At 49.0% G+C, this 22,614-nt stretch overlaps 1 protein-coding gene across 5 annotated transcripts in view; it reads left to right on the top strand.

The window, feature by feature from the left end:
• Positions 1–21,294, top strand: part of LOC143355147 (uncharacterized) — a 44,563-nt gene extending 23,269 nt beyond the window's left edge. Inside the window, exons 4-18 of one of the 5 annotated variants that reach the window (XM_076789709.1) lie at positions 60–730; positions 1,042–1,098; positions 1,553–1,711; positions 4,442–5,827; positions 6,428–6,583; positions 11,547–12,560; positions 14,452–14,652; positions 14,810–14,890; positions 15,068–15,247; positions 15,319–15,789; positions 16,027–16,098; positions 16,835–17,615; positions 17,819–18,033; positions 18,734–19,063; positions 19,556–21,294. In XM_076789709.1, the coding sequence (XP_076645824.1) occupies positions 60–730; positions 1,042–1,098; positions 1,553–1,711; positions 4,442–5,827; positions 6,428–6,583; positions 11,547–12,560; positions 14,452–14,652; positions 14,810–14,890; positions 15,068–15,247; positions 15,319–15,789; positions 16,027–16,098; positions 16,835–17,615; positions 17,819–18,033; positions 18,734–19,063; positions 19,556–19,624 (5,843 nt within the window). In that variant the 3' untranslated portion in view covers positions 19,625–21,294. Of the gene's footprint in view, positions 1–44; positions 731–1,041; positions 1,099–1,552; positions 1,712–4,441; positions 5,828–6,427; positions 6,584–11,546; positions 12,561–14,451; positions 14,653–14,809; positions 14,891–15,067; positions 15,248–15,318; positions 15,790–16,026; positions 16,099–16,834; positions 17,616–17,818; positions 18,034–18,733; positions 19,064–19,555 lie in introns of all 5 variants that reach the window. The other 4 variants (XM_076789708.1, XM_076789711.1, XM_076789710.1 and 1 more) reach the window with 4 other exon arrangements.
• Positions 21,295–22,614: the final 1,320 nt, after the last annotated feature.

Raw genomic sequence — 22,614 nt, 5'->3', positions numbered from 1 at the left:
TGTGAGGACTTTACTAACACCTTTTAATTGCTCTTTTGAAACAGACGTCACGCCAACAGGTTCGCCAGGGACGACAGCGGTCACCGAGGTCCTGACAACTTCCACCGACTCGGAGTCGTCTCAATCTCCCTCTAGCACTACACCCAGCCCTTCAACTTCGACCACCGCGAGTCCAAGGACGTTGACGACGACGGCAAGGTCCTCTTCGACTACCAGCTCCGAAGGGCGAAACAGAGGAAGAGCTAGAGTTGGTCAAGGAAGAACGCAGTCGAAGGAGGATTTTTTCAACTACGGCCTCGGATTCAGGGGTCGCAAGCCTTCCACCGAAGGGCCACCGGGTACCAACCAGACTAGAAGACCAACTCCGCCGAAGAACGACTCGCAGCTCCACGGATACCCAGGCTGGACTCTCAGGCGACGACCAGGCCAAGCGAACAGCTCCGAGGTATTGCCCAGGACAGTAGTTCCGTCCGCCAGGGATCAGACGAACGAAGTGATCCCATCGAACGAGCAATCGACGAGCACCGAAATCATAACGACCATAGAAAGTTCGACGAGGAGAGCCTTCAAGAAGCCGCAGCCGAGCACCGAGGAGAGCACTGCAGCGGATGGCTCGACCACCAAGAGCCCCCGAAGAGGAAGCAAGTCCTTCGGATTCGGCAAGTCGTCCGCGGAGTCCGAGGAGAGCGATAATTACCCGCCCGATTTTAAAGCCAGGCTCTCTCAGCTGGTGAGTTCCTCCGGCTCTTAATTGCACTCAAGGGGGCTGTCTCGTGTAAACAAAACATTGTTTAAAAGTATAGTACGGACATGCATCGTTGTTCGCTCTTCTAGGATTAATTGAAACTGTACAAGGAGTTGTTCTGTATTGCAGAAGAATAGCTAAATCAATTACAAAAATTGTTCAGCGTTTACGCGAGACAGGCCACTTGAATTGGTTGGATTGTTGAGCGGATAAATGTTCGATCCACAGCTGTCGATCGATGACAGTGTCGATCGGTGGATTGTCTGGATTACGTTAACCGAGAAGTATGCTTTCAGAAGATCACGAATATGAAATCACCAGCCCCGAAAACCATCCCTAGACCGCCATTGGAGGTAAGAGTCCACAGCGATCCTCCTGCTCAGCTAACAGCATCCGAACAATCACTATCAATCCGAACTCTCTTAATCACTGTTTAATTGGTCGTAACATTTCTATGCTTCTACTATAGTTGAACGATATCTTCTGGTTTACGTTTAGAACGCGACACTTAACACGGACATAACCACACTGACACTGCTCGCGGATGTATTGATCGAATTTGGTAATATGAACGTACAATAACGCGACTAAATGCAACGTACACGGTGAATCTCTAACATCGAGAACAGTTTAATCAGCATGCATACGTATAACAAACGCATATTTGCGATTCGACAAATTCTGGACGAAAAATACCTTGGATAGACTGTGGAATTTATTTATACAAATGTAATATATTCGTTGAGGAGTTAGCGGTAGGAAAAGAACGACGAACTTGTTCTCAAGATCGATAACGAATTCGTGTAGGATCCACAGACGAGTGTCTTCGGTCGACGATCGAGGACCAACTCGAGGCTGATCGAGCTCGACGACCTCGATACTTCAGCCGTAGGATATCGATTTTTCACGGATCAAACTTTTATAGAGAACCCTCTAACGTTGATAAATGCCAGAGGATTGCGACGCGTAAGGCTCACCTGAAAATTATCATTTCTGTATTATCGCGTGTCCGCTTCTGTCTCCGCCCCTCCTTTGTCCGGTGCGTTCTTCACTGAGCTTCCATTCAGCTTTCCTTAGTGAAACCGGCGTCTATACGACGCTCGGCTCCCAACAGCTTATCATCATTCTCGACGTGCTTGCGAGCTTCCTCGCGAATCCGCGTCGAAACTTTCAAACTCATCGCTCTCATACGTTCGACACACTTTGAGACACGTAAAATATAGAAGACAACATCCAGATTCGCTCATTAGCTGTTTCAAACATTTACACTCGAGGCGAAACATTCTTCGACTCTCCGAGACACGTACAATTCAAATTGTTCATTGACCATTCGATCTATCGACACGTAGAGCCAACCATTCTCTCTGAAAACACCAGTCAAAGAGCATTCATCGATTCTCCGAGTCAAGCACATCGGAGAACAGTCCTTGTCGTGTTGCCTCATGTTTGTGGAACCTAATCCGGAGTCGGTAAAGATGGTACGTTGAGGAACGTGTGGGTGAAGGATACGGACCATGAATGCGTTGCTTGGCAGCATCATTGACGACCACTCGAGACTGGACAATGATGCGCGATTAACAATTACAGTGAAACGCGGTCAGTGGAAAGGGTTATTTTATTTATTTATTTCTGGTGGTTGTGGTGGATTTCCCGTTTCGGATGATTCTGGACAAATCCTGAAACGTCATCGTGGTGTTCAGCATGCGTCGACGATATCGTCCACCTCCAAACAAGACTGGACAGAACGATATCCTAACTTGAGGAGCCGACGGATCCTCGACGAGGAGTTCTCTCAAGGTCCGAAACGTGACGATGCTAGGAGATCTTCGAGGAGAAATTTCGATCGGCCTTGTTCGTCCTGTGAATCGAAACTATTTATCGTGTCCGTCGTCTTTCACTTACCAAGGAGGCCCAGAGTTACGTTTACCGGTGATCTCTCTTTCCCTCTTCCCGTTTCTCACGTGTGCCAGACCGGTAAACTGGTTTTCGATTTTCGTTCGATTGCTTTTGTTTCGGCAGATCGCCGCGGAGAAAGTGAAGGCTCGTTTGACCTACCTGCACGTAATGTGTGTTTTGATTTATCCCTAGCTCGGCCGTTGTTTCAGCTCCGCTTCAATTCCGCAGCCTCGAGAACACGGCTATAAATGGAAGGAACGCACTTATCCGGCTAATAATAAAATATATTCCAACTTCGGAGTTGATTGTAAATAGACGAGGGCCGGCGGAGCACTCTCGCGTACAGGGTGACGCGGAAATTGCACGCAATTAAAATTGCGGTCTTTAACGCGTTAAAAAATGAAAAAAAATTCTGCGATTTGCGAAGGGGACCCATCTAGCGAATTTTCCTCGTGAAAAGTCGGCAATCGCGAACGCCCCTTCTGAGAAGGCGCGAAGAGATTGCCGGCAAATCCCGCTTAAACACAGTAATTATTCGAGCCGCCGGTAGACGATCCGAGAAAATTCTTGCAGTGCAAACAGTTAGGTGGAGACTTTTTTGTATTGAGTATAGTGTTCGTTCTGAAATGACAGAGGTTCGGCGATAGTTGGAACGTTCGTGACGAGAGTTTCCAAGTCGGAAGGGAAAGGAAATGAAAGGTGATTTTTCGCGAAGCCGATGTGGGGTTTTGTAGGACGATCTAAGACCTTATCTCTGGTCCAAATTACGTAAAACTAAACGGTCTTCCGCTTCGTAATTGCAGGGATATCGATTTCTTCGAAAGGATACGCTTCCCCTTCGATTAGCATTACGAGCGGATGCTTCTTACGCAGTCTTTCTATCTAGTAATACCTCGTTTACGAAAAATGGGATACTTAACTGAAATTTCTGAGCATGGTCAGCGACTTTCGATCGTTTAGGATCTCCGCAGATTCCACATAGAGTCACGAGAACACCGACAGCCACGCCACGTGAAATCCGTAAACAGTAAACAGGTTTCCTGCGGAAAAGAAAAAAAAAAGGAAAAAGGAAGAAATACGTTCACAGCCTCTCTCCGTAACGAAACTAAATTATGTCACCCGTTCACCGCAGCTAATCGCTTGATCGACGCTTTTTTAAAAAATCGACTGAAAATCTACTCTTTTTTTTTTTGTACTCCCAGCGTGCCGGGAGGAGCATAGAGAGCATAGTCTCTCCGGCGCACAGCAGACGCAACCATTGTAGTATGATTAAATAGAGAACGCTTCGGCAGCCTCGGGCTTGTCACGTCGATTAGTTTTCTATGTCACTGTCTCCTCTATCGTTGATGTATCGTTCACTTGGCCTCCCGTGCAACGATTCTTCCGCACCGTCGCGATCCTTCCCGGCCAGAGATGTATAACAACAGTGATTATTAAACCTTTCAGTTGTTGTCCAGTTCCGTGAAATCGTGGCTCGGGCTCGTTACGAGCCAAATGGCAGCCTGGATCGTCTCGTTTCTGCGGTTCCTCAGGCTTCTCTTCTTCATGTAGGAAAGCCCCGTCGCGACGTTTTGCCTCCTCCTCCTCCCCGTGGTCAGTGTACGATCGTTAATTGCGACTCGTCGCGTGGTAAGCTTAGCGAGCGACCTTGAGAACGCCTACTCCCGTCGACGGAGATCTCGTCGAGACCGTCGCACACTAACAGAGCCCTCCCCGTTGCTCGAGCTTGCGGAGCCGGCTTTAGTCTCGCCGGTTGGTCCCGACTATCTTAAAACGGAGCACTTTCAACGACCCTTTCAGGTGAAGAAATCGGCGTTGGCCTCGACCGCGGCACTGTTCGCCGAGAGATCGAGGCACAAGCTGGACCTGGCTAGGAGGTTAGTGAAGCCAGAGTTGAACATCGAGGAGAATGATCTCGACGCAACCACGGCCTCCTCCTCTTTCAGCAAACCGAAACCGATACCGAAACCGACCGACGAGACGAGCAAGCTGCCCGAGTTTACCAAGCCTAGTCCACCGGGTCGCAGAGGTTCCACGGAGAGCTCGCGGGAGGACGACAAGTCCTCGAAACTCTCCAGACCAAGAAAGTACCCCGAGGATCCGACGAAGATCGCCTCGAGGCCGGCCGGCACCAAGAAAGGAAAGATCATAGCCGAGAGAATGGTCACCTCGATCTCGGTCGAGGAGAGGGTGGAAGAGACCACGAAACCCTTCGCGTCCACCAGTCCCTCCGTCGTCACCGTCTCCACGGAGGAAACTGCGGCGGCCACCACCTTGGACACCACCAAGGTCCGTTTGTCCAGCCGCGGTAGCAAACGGTCCAAAGAGGAAGGCACAACGATCCACAAGCACGCCAAGTCCCCGGCAAGATCCAACGATTCCATCACCACCTTCAAACCCAAGAAAGGGTTCTCTTATCAATCCCGTAATAGAAAGACTCAGGACCAAGCGACACCTGAACCAATCTCCGACACGACTGCACCCATCAAGCCCCCCAAATCGGTCTCCAGACAGCGACTGTTGGACGAGCACAAAGACGAGGTCATCTCGAAGAAGTCCAAGTACATCGAGAGCGCTACCAAGCCCACCTTCCGACCCAGATACAGCAAGAGAACGAAGGGCGGGACCACGGTCGAGCAGAACGAGTATCAAGGCACCACGAAGCTGCCGATAGCTACCAGCAGGTACTCCAGGAAGAAGGCAGTCGTGAAGACCACCGAGAGCAAGGTCAAAGGGACCAGCACCGAGGGGCCAGCCACCCATGCGAAAAAGCTAGAGTTCAGGCCCAGGACCGCTACCTACAGGAGGCACTCTGACGTACCAACTACCGTGGTGGAGTCGACCACGAAGACAGAGACCACAGGAGTCGCCATCACTCCGCGCTCGCCGAAGTACACGCCAACGCCGAGGACCTCCACGTCGCCGGCTCCATCGGTATCGCAGGAACCGCAGGTGAACCTGATGATCGCGAACGATACTCAGCAGACGAACGACACTGGCATTACCGGCAGCAGCAACGGCGACACCGGCAACACGAACGTCTTCAGCCCCACCAGAACCGCGCTTATCACCGCGAACAACGCCACGCTCCTCGAACAACTCCGAAGCACCGTCGCTCCGTTGCTCAACTCCCTTGGTAACAAGTCTCCGGTCTTCTCCAGCGCCTACAGTAACGTTAACAACGCGGTAATTCATCTTTTTATTCGACGTTATCTCCCTCGACAGCTCTGCGAAACTTTAAAACAACCCGCTTATCTTTACGACGTTGTCCTTGAGAATTTTTCTCAGACCTTTTAAATTAGAATATCGCGACACTTCAACTTGCTCGAGACAGTTTGTTTATATTAATATTGTAACTGCGAAAGCAGATGCGGTTGTTTCTATTCGTTTGAATAATACAACGATTAGACTGCGGATCTTTACGTGGTACGAATCATGGAGATTCTGTTGTAGTTTGAAGAAGATAAAAATCTTCTACTGTTCAAGAGATGCTTTAAATCCGCAGTTTAACATTTGTAGACCTCTTGGTGACCCATAAAAAAAAAGACTGTGGTTAACACTCCACGCGTTGAATGCGAGGTGAAGCACGCGACTACGGACGATTTGAATAACTGCATAAACATAGACGTGCATGAGAATGCGATTCGAACGAGTAGGGTAAATTTAAAAGAGGACGGTAGACGATTAACATTCCAGTAGTAGTAATATTTCCCTCGTGAAAGTTGTTCCAGTGAAATGTTGGGATTAGTGGATCGTGCTCACGTGATTGTTGTGGATTGTTAACAGAACTCAGGTCCCAGGATCACGCCCAGTGGATCACCGCCGCGATTCAGCGCGAGGTACAAGGGTGCTGAATTGTTTGTCAGGAAGCAGAACAATGTTTACCAGCCCACTGTGCCGTCGATCACCAGTTCGTCTACTACACCAGTTACCCCTGTAGAGGTAAGGCCATTTTAGTATCTCGTTATTATTTCATCGTTGACCAAACGAACCTATAATTTATTAGAAATATCTCGCCCGTTTGCAGTTCCAGGAAAAATTGGTAATTCGAACGTAAGAGAGTAATTTCAATTTAGTGTACCTTTTACAGTGATCCAGAACATTGGAATAGAAATTAAAAAAGTGACTGATTTATTTTGCCCTAAAAAAAAAATAACTAAATTTATCTTTTGGAATTTTTATCGTGAAAAATCTGAAACCGGTTATTCTACCGGTGACGATACGAGTTGAATCGGTGAACATTGGTAAAAGTTGATGTTGAAAAATTACGAATGGAAGGAGAATTAGAGAAATGAGTTTTGAAAAATTACGAAACGGCACGCGTGAAAGAAACGGACGATGTCGCTAATTGCGGAGGTAAGGTTACGTGGCAGAAGAAAGTTGAAGACTAACAGTGAGTCAGTGTGGTCGTTTTTTGTGTGCTTCAAAGGTTTTCACCACGAAGATATCCGAGGAGATCGAAGCGGTCGCGCCACCATCTTGGACCGATCACATTGGCGTCATCGCAACCACGTCAGGGAATCTCGATTCTATTGACATAGACACAAATAATTTGCGTTGAACGAGTCATTCCAATTACACGCCGCTATACACGCTATTAATCATTTTTCAATGTCTCTTTTTTATCGATTATTCTAGGAATCCAACGTTCCCGAAGAATTATTACTACGAATAGTCTTGCATACTCTTATCGTATAATCTTTTCTTTTCAACAGTTTTTATGACTAATAATATCCATACCGGTCTCGATCACAGAACATGATCATTGTGAATAATTCTCGGACATCCCAATACAGTAGAATTTTACGTTTAATCATGATAGAACGATAAATCGTGGAGAAAATGAATAAAAAAATAAACCGTAACTAATAAACTGTAATTAACGTCTAGTTCGTGATTCGTGGTATCTTGATCTTGGGTTTCCGTATACTAATATGTACAGGCACTTACGTTGTCACTATCAACATAAACAACCAATATACTGTATTATACAATATTATATATACATTATATATAACTTTGGTAATAAATGTACTGCTTTCTGGATCGCACGCGACACGCAGTTGTTCGTTCTTCTCTAAACGCGTCCATAACTATTCTACGCTGCGGCAGTTACTTAACATTGACTCTATACTTCACAAAAAAAAAAAAGAGGAAAGAAAACAAAGAAAGAAATTCTCATTGAAGAGCATTAACCGACTCTCTTGGCAATTTTTCAGACGTTAAGTAGTTTCGGCGGTTAAGGTCAGACAAGACGGTGATTCATAAAAGTGATCCGTTCGTTTGTTGCAGCGCGAGTTCATTAATCAAGAACTGTTTTTTTTTTATTGGTACCGCGTTTGTTGCTACACTGTCCGCGAACTTGTACGCGTTTAATAAATGTTACGTGACTGTGGCCCGGAGGAGCGAATTAATATGGTTCGTTCGAATTTTTCGTGAAGGTAGACCTCGCTTTCTAGCAGAGTCGCATTCCGATTGCATAGGTACATTTTCGTGATCGTTTCACGCGGTGTGTTCCACGCGGTTACGAGTGAAAGTAAGTGGATGCTGCATAATGTGTGGCCATTAAAACTACCTTAAAGTCATCTGGGACACGTGGGTGGATCGGGATCGTTTTCAGCCGGCGAGAAACAACGGAACCGACTCGGTATCGCGAATGTACCTTTGTCAATCGGTCGGCGTACCCTTCCGCAAATAGTCCGATAAAATCATCTTTCTATTGGAATTCGAATATATTTAGAAATCGCGTTCGATAAATTTTCAAAGAATTTCAAAGCAGAGTGTTCGAGTCGAGCTCTAGCATTCCGATAGAATACACATCGCTGGAGACCTCTATGAGAGAGAATCAACAGCTATGAGAAATTCCGATTAAGCCGAAAAAAATCAAAGTGAGCGGGCGACCAGCCTCTCTATTGCCAGTATCAACGAGCCCCTGCTCGAAGAACGAGTTTCTAGCTCGCACCTGTGTTTCTCGGTACACATTAAAGCCGTCTCGGTTTTCCTCCTCTTTACGTAGTTCATATCGCTGCCAAGAGATGGTGTATGCTCATTCAATGGACGAGTTTCCTCGGAGCTGCAATTGACTACTGCAAAGTCCTCTTTAACACTTCAGCTTTATTAACTTTTATTAAATCTACCGAGTCTGATCTGCTCGTGAACAAATTCGCGGTAGCTTCAATAGATCCGGGCATCTTTCCGAGATGAGAAACGAGAACCAAGAACGAACACCGTGTGCTGTATCCCGTCCATTATTCAGCCGTGTAAATACACCGACGCGCCGAGGATTCCGAAACTGTACATAGAATAAGCTCGTTGTCCAGAGGCCACCCGGCACCGTGTCATGTACAGCACCCAGCACGCACTAAATTTCTGATTCTAGAACTCCGGTTCGGCACCGCCCGTCGAAGTCTCGAGCCCCGGGGAACCGCGATTCTTGACCCTCTATCAGGCAGTGGAGTCTGCCAGCATCAGGGACGAACAGTTACAGGGCGTACAGCAGCGAGTACAAGCTAACGGGGTCCCCCAGGTAGACGTTAGAGTCGCTAACGACCCTGTCGATAACGCCACCGGAAACACTCCTAACAATGACACCACAAGCCCCGCGGTATCGACCACCACCGGCCCACAGACCCCAGACACCACCACAGTTCAGGATAGCACTTTGTCCCCGAGATTAGGCGAGGAGGCGGCGAGCTCCACCACTCCCGTGGCTACCACAGCAGCCCCCGAAAGCCTTTCAACGACCGAGCAACCCTCCACGGCCTCGGAACCGCTCTCCACTACCGAGCAACCCTCCACGGCCTCGGAACCGCCCTCCACTACCGAGCAACCCTCCACGGCCTCGGAACCGCCCTCTACTACCGAGCAAGCCTCCACGAGCACGGTACCTTCCTCCAGTACCGATCGGACAAACACAGAGCCAACCTCCACCACCGAACAGGTTCCCACCAGCACAGAATCGTCCACAATGTCCACCAGCACGGTACCAATGTCCACGCAATCCGAACAACCCACCACCGAGTCGTCCTCGACGACCACGGAACAATCGTCGTCAGCCGCGACCCCGGTGGACGACAGAGTGTTAGCCAGGATTCTGGGGAACATTGTCAGCTCCATACCACCTGGCGGCCCCACGACTGCCAGGTACCTGGCCGAGAGCCCCAGCACAGAACTCTACGGCAGGGTACCGACCACCCTCTCGACAGAATCCCCTTCTACCACTGAAACCGCCACAGGCCCAAGCACTACAATTGCAACCACCACAATTTCAACCACCACGATTGAAAGCACCACCGAAACACCGAGCGTCACTTCAGAGGACCCGGAGAGCAACACCATACAACTGTCAGAGACCACCTCCACCCAGCCGAGCACCACAGAAGCCGCCACCACGGAGGCAGTGTCCAACAATCTGATCGACGTGGAGACCACCACCGCGACGATCGCGGTGTCCACGATTCGAAACCGGCTGATAGACTTCGCCCAGGACATCTTGTCCCGTTTACAAGCGACCCTGAACACGACCACGGTCCCACCGCAAGACGCCACCACCACGATACCCCCGGCAACGGAAATATCGAACGTGATACTGGACTCGGGAAGCAGGATGAACACTCTGGAGGTTCTGGCTCAGCTGAGGGGCACCGAATCGACCACCACCCAGAGGAGCTTGGAGACGACCACCAGCCAGGTTACCGGACAGCCGGACACGCCGATGACGACCGAGGCACAGAGCGCAGTAGGTTCGGTAAATACCCCTGCGACTGCAACCGAACAGCCTGACTCGGTGGTACCCACCCAGACAGCCGGCGCGCAGGATCAAACCGACCCGGTCACCACACCAATTCCAACAACAACAACAACAACAACAACAATACAAGACCCTCAAACAACCGTGTCAGACGATTCCGGCTCGCCGGAAACAACCACCCCGGTGGTTACGTCGACCTCCGACACGCTACTAACCGAATTAATGTCCATTGCCAAGACACTCCTCTCGGAGCACATGAACGAGACCGGGCAATCCGTTCAGAGCCCGAACGACACTGCTCGAGCGGCAGAGCCGACGTCCATAGCCCCGGACAATGCGACAGAGACCCCCGAGTCGACGACGACCACCGCCACGCCGGAATTAACCACTCTATCCGTTGACCCCTCCCAGAACGAAGTGGATCCCGCGGAATCCACGACCGCTTTGCCCGCTGAAAGTTCCTCGGACTCGCCCACGACCCTGCCGAGTAACGTGCCCGACAGCGAAGCGGAGACCGTGCGGACGAACCAAACGTTAGGAGCCCGTGCGGAGAACATAATCGAGTCGACCACCCCTTCGTCCGCGCCGGACACGACCACGCAATCGCAGACTACGGTCGCGCAAACCTCGGATGCGACGGTCCTCGAACTAACAACGAACGCCTTAGACTTGACGACGCGGCCCGGTTCGATCGCAACGACAGAGACCCAAACGACGTCCGTCCCGGTCACGGAAGTAGCTTCCACGGAGAGTGTAGCACCATTAACCACCGGGTCTACGACGACCCAGCCGCCTGGCGTAGAGGCTAGCACTAACCAACCAGAGATAACTGCCACGGTTACGGTTCCCGAAACTATCCTGTCCCGTGTAAATACGGTTACCAGTACACCGGTTACACCGTCGACGTCCTCCGAGTCGAGCACCGAGCAAACCACGGTGGCTGACGCTATGTCGACGACCCCGCTCAATGTTAATCCGATGGATGTCGCTGAGGCTACTACTACTACTACTACTACTAACCAAGAACAGACCCCTCTAACGTCCACCACGATGACCTCGACCGAGGTCACCACTAACAGCCCCGAACAAACGACAAGCATGTCCCAAACGACCCCGAGCCTCGAGAACGAAACTCCAACTGTTGCCCGTTTCCAGGATACGACATCAGCAACCGCCCAAGGGACGGCAGGTTCGGGAATCGGCCGAACGACCGAGATCACACCCACGACCACCTTCTCAGTGCCATCATCCTCTGAATCCTCTTCTTCTTCTTCTTCTTCTACTACTACTTCTTCTTCATCATCCCCTACTTCCACCGTTACAACCGCATCGGCTTCGACAGTGACGACAACGACAGAGACATCGACGCCGACAGAATCTAGAACAACGACGACGACGATGCCCGGCAGTACGGAGGTCTTCACTGTGACACCGGTGACCGAGACGACTGTCACCACCGTCGACATAAACGAGAACCTCGTGTCGACCGAGGGAACGCCGGGAACCACCGCGATTCCAGCTGGTAGCGGGAACGGGGCCACGAACGGTGCTCCTGGGAACGGTAGCGTCGCTATCGGCGCTAGAATAAGCGAACCGTCCGGAGGAGCGATGCCAGCGAGTCCCACCGTGCCGTATTTGGGACGGTTCGGGGCCAGTCGATTGACACCCGCGCCTCGTTTCAGTCCGAGCTCGACCACCAGGGCACCGCTGCGCGATTACTTGATCTACGGGATCTATCCGAACAAAACGATCGTTCGGAAAAGGCCGGAGGACAACCTGATCGACGCCAGGAACGTGGACAGCCCGTACGTGATATTCGGTATCTTCCCGGACGGCAGGCTGGTCCGGAAGTTCCCGAACGGGACGATCATACCGGATCCACCTAGGAACCCGGTCGAGGTTGTGTTCTCACTTAGCACTTCCACTACCACTAACAGGCCACCGCCCAGACCGTATTATAACCAGGCTAACCAAGGCGCTTACAATCGGTATCAAGGCCCGGTGTACAGTAATAACCGTAGACCTGAGCCGATGGGAAACGTCCAAAGCCCTGGCACCGTTGATCTTGGCCTTACTGGTAACGCGATCGTCGGCCCCGATGGAGGTGGACCCGATCTCACGGGCCCACTTGGTACCCCTCCTGCTAGCGTACCGACCGCCGACGAAATGGTATCTCTTATTCCACCTGTTCATCAACGATCGTTCGCCGTCCGAGAGAAATTCGTTCCCGAGAACGAACCGTTTTCTTGCTCTCGGGTTTCTCACTTTGGTTCTCTTTCTGTGTCGTTGCTGCCTGAACCTCCATCCCATAGAGTCGTTAGGCAATTCGTTATTGTCACCTTGACTGCCATGTCAACCGTATGTGGGAATTATTTGTCCAGAAATGAATTTTTACGTTAATGTATTCATTGTTCCAAATTTGATTCGGATCTGTGAAATGCAAGAAAGTTGGGGGACTACTCGATATCGTACATTTAATTTTATTTCAATTTTTTATCATTGAAATAACTTATTTTGATTTCATGGAATTTTTGAGGTTTCTAGTCTGGCAGTCAAAGTATTGTGGATTTTATTATTATAGAAATTTTTCAGTTCGAATTTCTGCTTTAGGCCATTGCCATTTTGAGAAAAAATTGTTTCTCGAACGAACAGTTTATTTCATTGAATAACTTCCTTTGATTCTATGGAATTTTTGAGGTTTCTAGTCTGGCAGTCAAAGTGTTGTGGATTTTGTTATTACATAAATTTTTCAGTTCGGATTTCTGCTTTAGGCCACTGCCATTTTGAGAAAAATTGTCTCTGGAACGAACAGTTTATTTCATTAAATAACTTCCTTTGATTTTATGGAATTTTTGAGGTTTCTAGTCTGGCAGTCAAAGTGTTATAGATTTTATTATTATATAAATTTTTCAGTTTCAATTTCTGCTTTAGACGACTGCCATTTTGAGAAAAAATTGTTTCTCGAAGAAAAATCCTATATTTACACTACTGAATCAATATCGATGGCAAATACCTTAAATCACGCCCTGTAAATAGACGTCTGTAAGACCGAACATTAAATTGAAAGATGGTTTTGATTAGTCTGTTTTTGATTCAGGGTACGTTGTTCACGTCAGGAACGGCACAGGTCACTCGCACCTTGTTTAACGCTTTGGTTTCGTTGAAGTAGCACTTTTTGGTCGAGTAATAAACTAATTTTCCGATGTCGTGACGAGATTAATTGTCTTGTGGAAATTCTGTAGAAACCGTCACGACATGTTTGAGACCGTCTTTTTCATCATCTTTCTTTTCTGTTTTTTTTTTCTCTCTCAGTTTTTTTTTCTGCGCGCTCGCGAGTAAAAAGAATTTATCAAATGCCAACGCTCGATCGTGAATTGTATATACGTTCACTGTACATAGTTTCAAATTTGTACATAGTATGTGTGCCGCACGTTTCGAGTTTACACGCACTTGCATATGCACTTTGATAATGCACTGAATATCTTCTTGTAAATCTGACTTTTACACATTTCGAGCGAAAGAGAGTCTGAGAAATGACGTACGCGCCGACAGAAGTGGTATTCGATAAACTCTTGAAAACAGGATTCCATCGATCCGTCATCGTCGCTCAACCTCCGGGCCCAATGATAGATCTCTCGTGACCCGTCGAGCACAGTGAAACTCTGATCGATTGTTCCCCGTTTTCCCACAATTTAATATTCAACGTACCGCGTGTCTTCCCCGCGACTCGGATACCTTCTGCTGAACAGTTGCATCAGCGGTCGAACATTTTCTATCTTTAATCGGCCACGATCGCTCGGGTAGCCTTCGAAAAGTTTGAAAAAAAAGGTGGAAAATAGAGGCCTGCGAGAACCCGAAAATTAGGACTCCAGAAATTGATTCGGGATCGCGAATGGGTTTTCGAAATTTTCAAGTTCTCGCGCACCTCTGGTGGAAAAGCGCTTGGAAAGGGTGGAAGATCGATGGATCGAATTTTCACTGTGCAACTCGAAACGGTGCTGTATCTCGACGACGCATGTCGATCGGATTAATGGAATTCGAATGATTTCGTACTGTTTAGAGCAATACCCCATTGAATACGCAAATGGGGACAACGTCGGGCGCAATGTCTGCGAATGCTGGTCGGCTGACGCCGATAGTAAGTACCGGTCGACCGCCGACCGATTCGCAGGGCGGTCGTATCGTCCAAGATCGAGAGAGGGACGAGGCCACCAGGACGAAAGAGGCCGGAGGTCAACGCAGCTCCGTGTACATCGGACAGGTAAGAAACCAAGAGAGACAGAGCATGATTTACAACGACGCTGCGGCTGATTCTTTCAGCGCTCCGTCGTATCTCTCGAAAAGAACCACGAAAAAACACAGACACACACACACACACAGAATCAGAGAGAAACAGAGACAATTTCCTATTTTTTCAGGATAAGTTCGTCAACTATTGGACCGACCAGGCTTCCACTGCGAACCCGCGCGTTGTCAGTGTAAATATCAATTCAGTAGCTGTAAGTAAACCTCCATTCCCGTACGTCGTTTCGGGACTAAAATTTATGGCATTTAGTTTTTAAATTAAAGTTCGAAGATCAGAACCCTCAGAGTTTTAGAAAAGGATTAGTTAGGATTACCGAAGGAAGCGTGATCCGTAGGTTGGAGTATTCTTATGAAACCTTTATTTGATTCAGACTGCTGCGAACGAAGGTCCGCGGGCCTCGGTCCCGTCGTTCAACAATCTCCTCAGCAACGAACCTAGTGGACGAGTCACGGCTCCCCCTGGATTCCCGTGGAGGGATCCACTGGATCAGATCTTGGGCATCACCACCTCCTCGCCGGTGATAACAGCTTCCGTCGCTTCCAACACGTTGGTCAGTACTTGTTCAACTTTTTTTCATAATTACATATTTCAATTCATAAATTTGAACGGTTGATCTTCCAGGACGACTCGTCAGACTCGCTGCCCACGCGTCCCATCAATCCATTCGTCGAAATCTTCACGCCATTTAGGAGCGCGATCGCGAACTTGGTATCCTCAACTCGGGCGCCAGCTGGCTTGACAGCGACGACAACTATGCCAACTGGTACCGCTGCCACAACGACATCGGCCCTTCCGACAACCACTCCCAGGACTACAACGGCGCCAACCACCACGACGACCACAACCACGACAACAACTACAACGACAACGACTACAATGGCTCCGGCAACAACGAGACCACCGCCCACTACCACTTCCCAGCCGGTGACCAATACCGTGCCTCGAGTGACAATAACACCTGCCCCTACTGTCACACCTAATCCGAATTTTGTGACGCCTCCGTTCAATCTGCGGACCAACTTGTTGCCGAACGCGCAACAGCAGAACGCGTTTGGCACGACGTTCGATGACTTGGCCTTCCTGAATTCGCTGGTGAGCAATGCCTGCATCGAATTTGATGGGAATGATCTAATTTCAACCTTTGAAAAAACTTAACACTTCGAGTGCCACGTCTCCACAAAATGGGAGCTCCAAAAGATGGAACATTTCAATTTTCGTTTCATTCGATAGGAGGCTTGGCACTCAAAGTGTTAAAGAAGGAATTTACTTTTTAAATGTGATCGAGCTGTAAGATTCGTAATCGATGACACGTTCGAATGATTCACGCAGCTGCAGAGCAACACCAGAAGCAGCACCACCCCGAAGACTCTTACGCAAGTCGAGCAGCTGTTGGCAAACAAGGTAAGCGGTTGATTAAATAACAACACTTATCATCGATTTAGCAATTCCCCTGGAAAAATTTCACAGTCTCGACGATATTGTAGCTGTATTCTATACGGGATAATTAACGGTGGAGATCGCTCCCGACAATGGATGCGATTGTTGTTCTCCGGTCGCGGAAACCAGACACAGCGAATCGGCTCGATCGTCGTCAGAGCCCTTTCACTGCTCCGTACAATTGTGCAATCGACATCGCTCGACTCGGTGTTAGTGTAACAAGATCCGATGACGTTTGTCAGGCGACTAGTTTCTCCGTTCGGCTCGCGGCCTACGGGAAACTCGAGAAAAATTCGGTGCGTTACCTTTGGTCACGCCCTTCTTGAAAAGATATAATAACGGATCTGCGGGAATCGGGATCATGCGATCGGCCAGTCACGGTGAATGGACTGGAACAACCTTGCCGACGGCCTTCTGTGTTCTACGCAACGGCTGTCTGATTCGTCATCTTTCGCCGACGCTTACGTTGATAGAAGTTAATTTGCGTAACGTCGATGCAGCAACCATAGCCTCGCCCGAGTCTTTCTCTTTCTCTTTCACCGTGTTCGTGAAAGTGGCCTATCGATCTTCCGAACGGCCGCCATCGAATAAACACACGTTTCTTCGCCGGGACTCCAAAACAAATATTTTCGTGCTCTGTAAGATACAATCTTCTAGCTGAAATTTTTCAAAGATTCATGAAAATCAACTCCGATTCTAGATCCTGACGCTGGCCCTGAACAATCCAGGACCGACCCGAGCTCCGAAAGCCATCACCGCCGAGAACGTGTCTCCGAATTCGATCGCCTCCTTGTTGAAGTCCTCCCCAGGCCCCATAGTGATCGACCTGTTGCCTTCGTCGACGGCAGCCCCACCAACGTGGAAGCCAGTACCAACCCAAGAACAGCCCCAGAAGGATACACCGCTGAACAACAATTTGTTCGATCAAACAACGAGAGGACCCATTTCGTCCACAACCGCGAAGCCGGCTGCAGAATTGAACAAAGCGACGGCGAGTCTGATAAGCACAACGAAGGCTCCGGTGACTGCCGCAGTAAAAACGGTAACCACTCCCCGACCTAGGACAACCACTCAACCACCGTTTGGCCTGGGCGCAAGTTTATGGCAAGCGTTGTTCGGCGGTGGTTTGTTCGGACCTTCCACCACTCCCAGACCCGTGAAATCGAAACCAGCGAAGGTTCTAGAAGTCGCGCAATCGGTCAGTATCACTCCGAAGCCGGTTCCAACCACGCAGAAGCCGCAGACTGTACAGACACCGGCCCCTACGACGTTGAGGAGCGTGGATATTTCGAAGATCGAAGTGAGCACGCCTAATTCGATCTTTACGCAAGCGAAATCGGCGACCACACCCAGCTCGATATCCACGACCAAGCTGTCAGTGGCGACCAGTCCGAAACCGAGACCTGCCAAGGAGACGTCCACCTTCTCGCCCGAGGAGGACGCTAAGTTCCTGGTGGAGCTGCTGCGTGCTGTTCAAAACGGCAAGTGGAGTCCCTTCGAAATTAGTGCCCACTTAGGCCCGTGAAATAGTGGCACAATTCTTCCTTTTGATTTCTTCGAAATCAACGTTGATCTCGTTTATCGGAGTCAATATTAATAGTTAACGGTTTAAGCTAGGTGCTAGAACGTTCGAAGTTTGAGCGTTCCGTTGTTCCGTGTCTGACGGCCGTTTCTCTCGTTTCAGACAACAAAGCTAGCGCCTCGAAGAAGCCATCAGCCCCGAAGCAGGATGACGAATCGTTCCTGAGAGCAATATTAAGCGGACGAGCTTTCACGACGACAACCGCGGCGCCGTCGAATGAAATCAGCGACGCTGCCTTGTTGGCGGCGTTGCTGAAGGCCCAAGGCGTAGAACCGCCGACTCCTGCGACCAAGATTAGAGAGCAACTATTGTTAGCCGTGAGTACCATTGCTTCGAACAGTTAATCGCCCTTAGAACGCCTCCCACGCGTCTCCGTGGCAAAATATGTAGGCCTCGAAAACCGTGGAACCGGCGGAGCGCAGTTCGCTGAATCGGCAAGTGGAAGTCGACTGTGCTTCATAGTATCGCGAAGATAACCAGGCAGTAAAGGCACTATCTCCATCCATATCGCAATCCGATTAGCTCCACCTTCTGGATTTTTCGAAATTTTAGTATCAAAACACTCGAGATCGTCCTTCTGGACGTTTTTAAATTTCGATATCAAAGCAATTGACAATCTACAGTGAATTCTCGATACATGTCAACAACACGGGTCTTGCCATCGTCGTGAATCGCCCAGGAGACATACCCGAGATATGTTTACACTCCTCGAGGCCTCTCAAGATAGTGGGGATAATTCCGCGACGTTTATCATCCAGGCCTTGGGGACATATATAGAGAAATCACTGTGCCTTTTGAGTTTTTAAAATTTTTATGCACCTGATTGCACTCGGTTGAAGCACTTGACCTTTCTGAACGAGACAAATGGGAAAGACGTGAATAGATTCGGCAAAGAACAGTGTCGCGGACACGATAGACGCTCGAGTGTGTTGGAGGGGACGTTTGAAGGTGTAGAGCGAGCGAGGAGAGATCGGTGAGCGGGCGGGAAAGAAAATAATTGCTGGTCCTGTAACGCAGAGCATCGGTCAGGGCGTCAGCGTAGCTCCGACCGCATCGGCGACTACCGTGTCAACGACAGTTGCGACAGAGCAGGCGTCGGCTGGAACGTCGTCTGCAACTCGACCTACGGACACCACGAAAAAGACGGTGACACCGAGACCAACCTCAAGACCAAGGATACGCACGACAACGTGGTCGCCGAGCTCGACGTATCCGCCCCCTCTCTTCAGTTCCTTCTCCAATTACGGTATCCCGGGACAGTCAGCCGCCGTTGGCGATAATTCTGGAAGCGGCGCGTTATTCGGCGCTACCAGAGCGTTCAGTCAGCTCCTCGGTGCCGCGATAAGTGTAAGTTATTCTACTGCCCATTAATTGCTCGTTATAACGCCTCTCTCGCCTCTCTCGCGCCGTTCGCCGATACGATAACGGAGGCGTAACAGGGAGACGCGGTTACGACACCGTTGCCAGCACAATAAACATCGCCTAATCGCGCTGATTATTCCCGCAAACTGACGCACGAACGCGTCCAAATTCTACAGGTTCCACCTCCATCAGAAAAACTTTCGAATTCCTCACAAATTTCACCTTTCCGAATTTTCTCCTCGGAAAATGTGCAACCCTTCGGAATATTTTTTGTTTCGTACCCAGAAGTCCCCACTCTGTTCATTCTTTTGCTGCGAAATATTAATGATTGCCGAAGATATAGCTGCTTTCGCAGAGGTCCGATTCGTAAAAGGAATTAGAGAAGATTAGGTCTCGGAGTTTTTGTTTGAGAAGAAGAGGAAGATGATGTAGGTAAGGAGCTAATGTTTTGTGGTTGAATTTCGATTCTTGTTTCAGGGTGCGGCGCAACAGTTACAGTCCTTAGTCAGAAACGGAACCAGACTCGTGTCCGAAGCGGTGGGGTAAACTCGACAACAGGGAAAGAAAATTAATATATAACCTTTAGAGTAGGCGACGACCTTGCGAACCTGACGATTGAAAACGGCGCGAGCCTGCTCTTCGCTACGGATGATCCAGCTCGGTGATGTCTATCGAATCTTTAACGAGACATTTGATGTTTGCTCGATGTCGGAGAGGAGCTTCCCGAGACATCTTTCTTTTTTCTGTATAGATCGTAGTAATTACGTGTACTAGTATTGTGCTCTAACTTGTTGGGTGACTTATTCGATTACGAACATTCTTTTTATCAATGTAGATAGTAGCTTAGGTTTTAAGCGCGATTCGATCCTCGGTCCTTGAGACACGGAGACACTTCCGCCTTACATCGTGCCGAAGAAGGTATTCCGAGGGCTGTGCAATATTGTAGCAAGGCTGCAGGAAATCGAGGAAACCATCGTGATTACACAATCAATGGAAAAACAGTCTGTGGATAAATCAACTACAGCTATTTTCAACACATTCGCACCGGGTGATTACGCTGTGCCTTCGGATCTTATTCCAAATTAATCGCTCCAGAATGAACGGATGAATCAGTGTCGTTAGTCGTTCTAACTTCTCGAAATAAAGGGAATTGTTTTCTCTGAATGAGCAAGGGCGAATGTGTTAATCAGGCTCCGTGTTTGAAGGGTTTAGGGGCGAGCCCTCGACGAGGACGAGGTTCCTCGGCGTTTCGAGGATCGATTGGTGATCGACGCTTTGCAAATGTTTCTGGGGTACATCGGGGCTGTGCGGAGCGGATCGGCCGAGCCACGTACCGGCTGAGACATTTGTAACGATCGTCGCAATTAAGGTAATTAATCGAGGCGGTGACGATTCGCGTGCGTTCCGTGTGAAACCGGGGACTCGACGTGCGACGCGGGGCCCACCCACAGGGATCGATTCGACGACGAACCGTTTGTCGACGCTGCTGAGAAAGCTGGTTAGTCTCTAAGGTGTCTCTGAATGGCCGCGAGAATGGGACGGTGTGCGCGTGCGTGTGAGCGAGTTAGCGTGCGAGAAGAGAAGAGAAAAGAAAGAGAGAGAGAGAGAGAGAAAGGAGTGAGAAAGAAAAAGAGAAACTCGAGGGTGGCGATTCGACAGCGAAGCGTCAACGGAGAGCATAATGTGTACAGTGAAGCGCGCACCTCGACTGTCGGTGCGCCGCGTTCCTTTTTTTCCTTTTTCTTTTTTTATATATAATAAAGCCGGAGGTGTGTACAGCGCGCGAGAGGGTCCTTGGAGTCTTGTTTGTCTTTCGTCCGCGCAGGATGGTAGCTCGGTAATAATGATAGCGCCGTGTAATAAGCTCGGCGACTTAACGAGCACGAGCTAAGGGTTGAAAAACGTCTACGGTGTTTTGCTCTTCCTGTTCTTCGGGGATTTAGTGATATAGCGTATTGTATAGTCGCACGAGGAATTCTGGTCGCGCGTTGAAAACGCGGCGAGATTACACGACCGGGCAGCCGCTCTTCATTGACGATCGTCGAACGTCGCGCGAGTACTATAAGAGCACTCGACCGAGAGACACGCTCACCGGAAAGAAAGAATGCTCCTCGGCCGTGTCCCTCGTTCGTTTCCGATTTCGTGCGTCGACGCGGTCTGCGTGCCGCTATTTATAAACGAGAAATAAACTTATTGGGATCTGCAGGTCCACGAGACTCTTGTTTTCTTCTTCTTCTTCGTCTTCGTCTTCGTCTTCTTCTTCTTCGTTGAGAATCAGCTCCCGATTGTCACGTGGATCGAACCAACGCGAAACTAGTTTCAGATTTTTATAGCCTCTCGGCCATTTTATTCCCCGCCTCTGTGACGCATGTTCGCCAGGATTTTTTCTCCACGGCGACACATTTAATCGAACCGGGATGGAAATTGTTATTCAAAATAGTTCTAGATACAACAGCCGTCAACCGGGGCATAATCAGAGTGTGAAAATAAACTCGTTTCGCGATTATGAATAGCTCATTGTGACACACGGTCTCGATTGTTGCTCCCACGGCTTCGGCACTTGTAACGTTCATTTTATTGCCTTTTTTTATTGAAATTTGTAATTAATTCAGTTTTGAACAGTAATTTTCGGAACCGCCTCGAGCAGGTGGGAGCTGGTTAAAGCTCGGTATGCTTTGCTATTGAAAAATGTGATACGGTACGAGAAGGAATGCGAGAGATAAAAAGCGATAACGGGGATAAATTTCACGCGCCTCCTATTCTCGTTTTTTCGCGCCGCGCCGCGCCGCGTCGCGTCGCGCTGTTCCCCTTCCTCGCGAGAGCAGCACGCCGAGGGTCGGTCTAGAATATTAATCACACGCTATGACGTATTTAGCAGTCATTAGGGACAGTTGACTAGGATAGGATGCGAGCACTCCGCAGTAGAAAGTGACGGGGACCTTCTTCTCTTGCGTGCGCCGACAGAAACAATAAATAATCCTTCCGTCCGATGCAATGTAATCAAGAAATGCCAGCAAGAAGATTCTCTTCGCCAAGATAAGTATAGCGTGAGAAGAATAGCGGTTCAATCCGAAACGGGTTGCTTCGAACCGCCGCGCCGCCAGAGCAAAAAATTAATTAATCTAAATAATCCCCGTTCGGGGACCGCTTAATTGATTTTTGCATTGCTTTTTTTACCGTTTGTTGGCCGGCCTCTTCGAAAGATTATTTTTGGAGGTTTCGGAATTCTTCTTGGACAAACATCGAATGCGTTTTAGACCCGGTAGCGACATAATTCATTGGGATCACGGCTCCCAAAGATTTCAACTCTTCGCACTAGACTAGCGACTCTAAGGCGCCACTAAACATTCAAAACATTTTTTACATTACTATATTTGTATTTAAGAAACTGCTAGAAGTTAAAGAGTGACAGCAATAAATTTCATACGTACAAAGGAAGTAGTTTTAGAGTTGAAACAGCTTCGAGCTTGAAAAAGAGACATGCATTTCTGTCGGAGGTGTGCGGAGAGGGGTTTGCTCGCTGAAAACAAAGAAAG

Source organism: Halictus rubicundus, chromosome 6 (assembly GCF_050948215.1).
Source record: "Halictus rubicundus isolate RS-2024b chromosome 6, iyHalRubi1_principal, whole genome shotgun sequence".
In the NCBI taxonomy this organism is placed as follows: Eukaryota; Metazoa; Arthropoda; class Insecta; order Hymenoptera; family Halictidae; genus Halictus; species Halictus rubicundus.
The sequence above is the reverse complement of the archived record's forward strand: the minus strand, read 5'-3'. Positions and strand labels throughout refer to the sequence as shown.